At 42.9% G+C, this 8,252-nt stretch overlaps 1 protein-coding gene across 1 annotated transcript in view; it reads left to right on the top strand.

Moving 5' to 3' along the window:
• Window positions 1–81, top strand: part of LOC308299909 (uncharacterized protein) — a gene marked incomplete at its 3' end in the record, with an annotated part of 2,955 nt that extends 2,874 nt beyond the window's left edge. Inside the window, exon 3 of the mRNA XM_080743688.1 lies at window positions 58–81. Within this exon, the coding sequence (XP_080599814.1) occupies window positions 58–81 (24 nt within the window). The remainder of the gene's footprint in view (window positions 1–57) is intronic.
• Window positions 82–8,252: the final 8,171 nt, after the last annotated feature.

Below are 8,252 nucleotides of genomic sequence, written 5' to 3'. Positions count from 1 at the left end.
GTATATCTGCTGTTTGCAGGTTATTCTCACCTGACATTCTCTGCACGTCTCTGTCAGTGGTCTGACTTCCATGTACAGTAGCTCTACACCGGTTGTAATTGTTAATCATCTTCAGATATAGTTGTGGGCTCGCCTGAAAGGTGAGCACACTTTAGATATTGTCATTATTAAGTGTGCCTGCCATGCAATGGCAAAACACTCATTGTACTCGCTCATACTTATGTCAGACAGACAGCCAGACAGATTGTCCGTACGATTCCCCAAATTTCGGCATTTAATAGTGCCGCACCATTTACGCCACCCCCACAATATATACATCAAAACGTGCGGCTCGGCCAGGAATGGTGTGCTTTTACTTTTCTTTCCGATCCGTGTTACCATGGCGACGTAATTGGCAAAAAACTACGCTTAGGTTTTCCCATTGACTTATAATGGGAAAATGCAAAAATTCACATTCAATTATTTTTCTCTCGCAAATCATAAGGGCTACAGTTTCAAAACTCGAGGGGGGATTCATAATGATTTTAAGAATGAATCGAAAAATAATTACATCACTCGGCCTCATGGTGGCGCTTTAACGGCCCACTTTACGTTTTGCCCTGTAACTCTTGAACCGTAGATTGGAAAATTCTTTTTTCCCTGGATTCCTTGGGTCAAGACGCATCTCCACATATAGGCCACGCCCATTTGCGCCAGGATAGATTTTCCGCCATTTTGAATTTTCTCCAAAACACACTGTTTGCTCCTTTTCCTACATATTTTCTTCAAATGTCACAAAAATCGGTACACATGATCTATGAACCCATGCAATGAACATACTCAAGGGATATTTCGATAGTCCATACCGTTCGTTCGTAATGCGCTTCCAAAGTTAGCGAGAGGGGCCCGTTTCGCAAACAATAGCCATAAATCACAAACAAAACTCAGAGTCAACACTGAATTTCAACCACAGGTCGCGGGTGGCATACTCAACAAATCTAGCCTGGTTAATAAACCAGACCGCACAACACCACCCCCTGGCAGTAGTGGTGGTGTAGTGTGGTCTGGCCCCTCACGATTGAGATTCTATTTCCACCAGCCACCAGAAAGGGTTAGCCAATCAGGGCTGTAGGCTTGGGGCACGTGGTGGGTGGTGGCCTGGTTCAAAACCATTCAGCCAATCAGGCGAGTCTGTGTGTATTCAAACACATCCCCCCTCCACTCTCATTACAGACATCAAACAGGCCGTAGTCTTTGATGCTTTCATTGACTAACGAGCTATTGACACTTGTATGGCTCAATCAATTACCGCAGTTCAAAACCCCTTTGAATTTCAAAGGGAGCAATTAAGAGCTCTAGTTGCGACCGTCAGGTCGCAGTTACTACCAAAACCTCGACAGGCTGTCTGTCCGTCAGTCTGTCAGTCTGTCCGTCATGTCACACTTTTCCCCAACTCATATCTCCGCCACCGTTGCTCCAAACCATGCCAAACTTTGCACACACACTCCTTGCCTGCCAATCCACAACCTCCACCCGTCCCGGGACCCCCGGAGCTCCAGGGACCCCCAGGGACCCCTTGTCGTCACTGCCAAAAAGTGCTAAAATGACCAATGACCACCCAAACGGGGTTGTTTACGGGGAATTCCCAGGGACCATCGACTCCTGGTGCTCTAGAATGGATGCAAAAGTGGTCGCACCCCTAGTGGAGTACCCCCGCCATTGCAGCGCACATAAAATGCCGTAACTCTTATAGGTAACCCTTTATCATGAAATATACAATATTGTGAATTAATTTTCAAAAGTGTACTTCTAAACTTTTGTGAACTATTGTCTGTCTGTCTTATCTGTTGTATTGTATTCTGTATGTTGTTGTACATGATGTATGTACTGGATGTGTGACGGACCCCAGGAAGAATAGCCATGCTTAGGCAAGTGCTAATGGGGATCCATAATAAAGTAAAGTAAAGTAAAGTAACTCGGGCTAGGAGCGACCGGGAGAGCCGGGGCCGGTACCCACGCACCTGCCTGGGCGGCGCCAAGAGAGCCGTCAACATGAATCTGTCCCATATAGCGCCACCATCAGGCCCATTTTTTGGACACTGCTCCTACAGATTTTGCCCTAAAATCACGCAAATCGGTACACAGTATGTCTACACTCATGTCATCAACATGGATCTGTCCCATATAGCGCCACCATCAGGCCCATTTTTTCAAACACATTTTTGGACACTGCTCCTACAGATTTTGCCCTAAAATCACGCAAATCGGCACACAGTATGTCTACACTCATGCCATCAACATTGATCTGTCCCATATAGCGCCACCATCAGGCCGACTTTTTCAAACACATTTTTGGACACTGCCCCTACAGATTTTGCCCTAAAATTACGCAAATCGGTACACAGTATGTCTACACTCATGTCATCAACATGGATCTGTCCCATATATTTTTTCAAACACATTTTTTGGACACTGCTCCTACACATTTTGCCCTAAAATCACGCTGCGACCTGACGGTCGCTTATCTCCCGATTAGGGAGTCTTACTGGTTAGTGGTTAGGCTTGGAATCTCTCCCTGCAATCTCAGACGCTCTTCCCAAAACGAAGTGTGTGATAGAGGCTGGCACCGCCAGGCAACAACGAATCCCCAAAAGCATTTCCACTTCGACCCATAGGGGGCGTCACAAACGCGCAAAACGTAACAGTTTTGTGCCAGAAGGCGTTTTTCAGGGGGATGACCCTCTCAAAACGAAACACAGACAACTTGATGGTTTGTCTCACAGTCCAAACCGCTACACAAGGTTGCACATTTAGCGAGCTGCAGGCACACTTGTCAAAATTGACACTGTCAATTCTAGTTTATATAGTAAGTTCTCCTCAAAACTTGGGCACCTTTATACTCCTACATACTTCGACAGAAAATGAAAATAAAAACATCAATGTGTTCAGCTTACTGCGGCGTTGTGTGCTATTACTTTTTACAGCAATTGGCCAAATTAATGGTGGCACTGTAGGAAGCCTTCAAAAGTGCAAACTTTGAACAGATAGAGCTCATGCTCTGTTTGACGTACAGCCATGAAACCTGGACACACATATGCGTCTCCTCATGCTGAACGACTTTGACCCTCTGACTTTTGACCTCTGACCTTTAGATCTACCACCATTTTGAATTATATGAAAAATAGTCAAAATCTATCTCCTCCTGGGATTTTTGCGATACGCGCACGAAACATTTAGTCCATGGGCCAGACGGGTTGTCGGTATCAAAAAGGTGGCAAAGGTTACCATGCATTTTTGAAAAGCTCTATATCTGTAGATTATATTTTGGTATGATAACCCTTTCTTAGACCCAGCTAAATTGGTGTTATCAGCCGCTGGAGTGGTGTCCCATTAACTTTACATTACGGGAAAAAGGGTAAAAAAAATAATCTGCTTTTAGTAGCATAAGAGGGGTCAAACTAGGGGTTTGTCATGATGCCGAATCCATTGCAAGCATTTGTTTTGCACAAAAAACATTCCTTGGGCTATAAATGGCCTCAGAAAACAATGCATATATGGGTGTGCATTCATGTTAGTCAGAGGCCTTAGGGTTTTATTTCTTGTGCTAATCAGTCTAAAAGCGCCAAATTTTGCACAGATGTAGCCCAGGGCATGCTCTAATGATTTAGCTAGGGCGCCCGAGTCGATGACCTTCGGGGTCGCCACAGCTCCAGAAAAACAATGGTTTAGTGATGAAAAGTGATGAGTCATCACTTTTTAGAGTTTTGTGGATGTTTTCTGGAGCCCGAAGGTCACCGACTCGGGCGCCCTAGCTAAATCATTATTGCATGCCCTGGGCTACATCTGTGCAAAATTTGGCGCTTTTAGACTGATTAGCATGAGAAATAAAACCCTAAGGCCTCCGACTAACATGAATGCACACCCATACATGCACCGTCTTCTGAGGCCATTTATAGCCCAAGGAATGTTTTTTGTGCAAAACAGATGCTTGCAATGGATTCGGCATCATGAAAACCCCCTAGTTTGACCCCTCTTATGCTACTAAAAGCAGATTATTTTTTTTACCTTTTTTCCTGTAATGTAATGTTAATGGGACACCAACTCTAGAGGCTGATAACACCAATTTAGCTGGGTCTAAGAAAGGGTTATCATACCAAAATATAATCTACAGATATAGAGCTTTTCAAAAATGCATGGTAACCTTTGCCACCTTTTTGATACCGACAACCCGTCTGGCCCATGGACTAATTTCTCACATGAACTTTGGACCAATACGGTCAAACTGATCAACCAGATTTTTTTTTTTAAAGTGAAACATTATTTTTTAATAATTCACTAAATATTGCAGTTTTATGCAAATTATTATTTTGCCTCTAAATCATACATGCAAAGTTTACACGTTCATGGCATTTGGCAAAGATGTAGAGGGTTAGTCCAAATATCACTGAAACCAATCTTATTCCAATCGGCCAAAGGGGGGCGCTATACGAAGCATTTGACAATTCAAACTTTAAACGGGCATAAGTTATGCCTCGTTTTGTTTAAAGACATGCAAGTTGCTTACACACGTGCCTTGACTCAAGCGGAAGACATCTGTGTCTTTGTTAAAGGTCTGCTGTCAGCCCCGAAATTATAATTGTATGATACAGTAGGTCATGTGGTCTCTCTCCCGTGTGGATCCTGAAACAGTCTGAAACTGTCTCAGTGTAATCTGCCCAACAACAGCTGACCAGTACAGTAAGTAGTCATACAGTCAGGCTATACAGACAACTAATTTGATTGGCTTGTAATTGCGCATCCCCACAATGACATCATAAAAATATTAACTTGTTTTTTTAAGATGATTCTTAAAGTGACAGTAACCCTTTAGGTGACAGGCCCCCTTTAAGTAAGCTCCGCCCTTAGATTTTCTGCCATTTTGAGCAGTTTGTAAAACGCTTAAACACGTTTTTATCCTGGGATTTTCGCGTCACGTGCACAGAACTTTTTTTACATGAACTTTGAACCGATATCTAAAGATCTGTCTGATCGGATTTTTTTTTTAATTGAACCATTCTCTTTTAATAATTCAATGAATATTGCAGTTTTATGCAAATTATTCTTCTGCCTCTAAAACATACACGCAAAGTCACATTTTCATGACAAAATAGTAGAGGGTTAGTTCAAATATCACCGAAACCAATCTTACCCCAAATGGGGGGTGCTATATAATTTTGAGCAGTTTGTAAAACGCTTAAACCAGTTTTTAGCCTGGGATTTTTGAGCAATTTGCATGAAACCTTCTACACGCAATCTAAGGAACTTTATCTAACATGCCTATGAATAGTGGGGGAGCCAATCAAGTGATTCTGCTGGTTGTAATTTTGGAATGATAATTGTTGGAGACATGTATATCTTCATTCTTGGGGTTCTCACAATGCCAAAAAAACATGTCTTAAATTTTTTGGGTTTAGCATGTGTAATTAGCATAATTAGCCAATTAATTGCCAAAAACGGGAAATGGCAATAACTTTGCTTCTAGGTAACTTATAAAGGTGATCTAAGAGTCTAAGTCCATGTTTGTGAGGTCCAGAAATCCATATGTTACCATTGTGAAGTCATACAACCTTTCATAATTAGCATAATCAGCTTAAATTATGCAAAAACGAGTTGAAAATCAGGAAATCGTTTCATTTTTCACATTTAGCTGACTTTGGAGAGATAATCTGAGACTTATTGACTAATTGAGTATGTTTACAAGTCCAGAAATTCCTATCCTGATGTAAGTAAATGCAACCTTTTGTCATTAGTATAATCTGCATACATGATTTATTAATTAGTCTGAAAGTAGGAAATTACCTGTTTATTTTTCTGTTAGGATATCCATAGATTAATTCTTGTCATAATTAGTCAAGCAACTGTGCTTCAGCTGTGAGGGATCACAGCTGATAAAGCTAATCATAGTTATTGAAAACACCTGAATGATGCTGCTTGGACACATCACAATCGCATCATGAAGGTCACTGGAGGCTTTGTGGGCATTACTCAGAATGCTAGTGCTAGGGGAGGTTCTTCTCTGGTCGCACCAGAGCTGAGTAGACTTGCTGAAGAAGCATGCCAGATGGCTGGCACACAAACAAAAGGAAACAAAAGGAAAACCATGACTTGTCCATTGCTGTCTGGACAAGGCAGGAAAAGAATGTACTTCGATTGAAGCATGTGATCAAGTCATCTTTGAATCCTCTAACATATGATGGCAAAGACCTACCCAATATCATCACAAAAGTTGTGATGCCACCCCACGTGGAGAAAGATGTATGCAGCCAAGACGAAATTGGCCAGCAGAACTATGTTGCTTTTGTGAAAGCAACATAGTGAAGTAAGTGTCTGGGCCAAAAATGAAGTCAGTGTCTGGGCCAGAATGAAAAAGGTTCAACTGAAGATGTGGAAGAGTGCAGGAAAAGTTGTGAAACACAAGCTCGCTGACCAGGTGGTGGAATTGAAGGATGACAGGTCATTGTTTGCTCGAATGCTGATTGTTGCTCAATCACGGTCAGAGATCAACCTCAAAGAAGCCATTGGCCAGCACATGCCAAACAAATGCCAAACCACATGCTCTCTCCACAGTGACTGGTGAGCTTCGGCCCTACACAGACAAGAGCAAGCTCATGACCATTCTCAAGGAGCTGCAGAATGAGAAGAGGACTGGTGACGTTGGTGTTGATCAGCAACCACAGAGTGCTGCCACTGACCGTTGTCCCCTGCCATCTAAGAGTGTAAGTGTCATAGATGGAATGGCATTGGTAGAGGCAATGGGCAAGCCATCATGGATAAAGATATGTTCCCAGTGGGCTGACCACTTCATAGCCATACTGGACAGGAAGACCAAAGAACATAGTGAGACCCATGTAGTATTTGACCGCTATATTGCATCTTCACTGAAGGAGGCCACGCGTATGCGACGCCAGGGTGGCAAGCCCCCTACCACTTATCATGTGGAAGACAACACACCGATAGGGAAGGTGTCTGAAAAACAGTTCTTGTCAGGTATCCACACCAAAGATGAGCTGACTGTCTGCTAAGAAAGCCCTCCAACACTTCCAGGGGAAACCCAACGTTTTCATAATCACGTCAAGGCAAGATGTCCACTCAAACTATATCGATGTAAAATATCTCCACAGCTCACAGGAAGAGGCTGACACAAGGATAATCCTGCACAGCCTGGATGCTGTCCGAAGAGGGGCAACACAGCTCTACATTGAGTCCCCGGACACTGATGTCTTTGTTCTTGCAATCCGACGGTACAATCAGCTGTGCAAGGACACCTATTTCATCACCGGTGTGGGAAACAAAAAACGTATCATCTCACTGGAGCCAGTAGTGCAGGCACTGGGTGAAACAAGGACTTCAGTCTTACCAGGGTTCCATGCTTTCACTGGAGCTGACCAGACAGGCCATTTTGCTGGAAAGGGAAAGTTAACCTGTTGGCAAGCCCTAAACCGGTGTCCTGTGGAGGTGGTATCTGCATTTGCTACTCTAAGTACTTCAAAAAAGCTCAGTTCTGACACAGAAAAAAAGATTGAAGCATTTGTTTGCCAGCTGTACGAGCCCGGTACAAATCTTGTGGATGTTGGTGAACTCAGGTGGAGGTTATTCACAAAGAAACAATTATGAGCAGAGAAGCTGCCACCTACACAAAGAGCATTACATCAAGCCATTGCCCGTGCCCATTACCAGGCAATGGTATGGTATCAGGACCACGTACCTAACCCACAGATGCCACCAGCAACTGAATATGGATGGGAGGCTGAGGGAGATCATCTGGTGCCAGTCACAACACGGGATCCCCCAGCTCCAGCCACCATTACTCAACTGATCAAATGTGTCTGCAAGAAATCCCAGTGCATGTCATATTGTTCTTGTCGATCTCAAAATTTGAACTGCTCCGAGCTGTGCATGTGTGGGGAAGATGAAGAGGTGTGTTGTAATGTAAGCAAAGCACAACTGTTGGGGATTGACGATGACGATGACGAAGATGGAGACCCTTCTATTTAAATGTGTTTACAGAACTTTCTGTACATATTAGTATAAACAATCTGATAATTCTGTGACCATGTCCCATATTGTTCTTTATTTTATATGAGGGATATATAAAGAAATATAGCTATTTCTGGTTTCGGTGTGATTATTACATAATTATTACACAGACAAAAGGTTGCATGATTCATGTATAGGATAATAATAATTCCTGGACTTGTAAACATACATCTTAGAGTCTGTGAGAAGCTTTCAAA

This window comes from Nannobrachium achirus (assembly GCF_963921795.1).
Source record: "Nannobrachium achirus genome assembly, chromosome: 15".
NCBI classification, from domain to species: domain Eukaryota; kingdom Metazoa; phylum Chordata; class Actinopteri; order Myctophiformes; family Myctophidae; genus Nannobrachium; species Nannobrachium achirus.
Note: the sequence above shows the minus strand (reverse complement) of the source record. Positions and strands in the feature narration are given on the sequence as shown.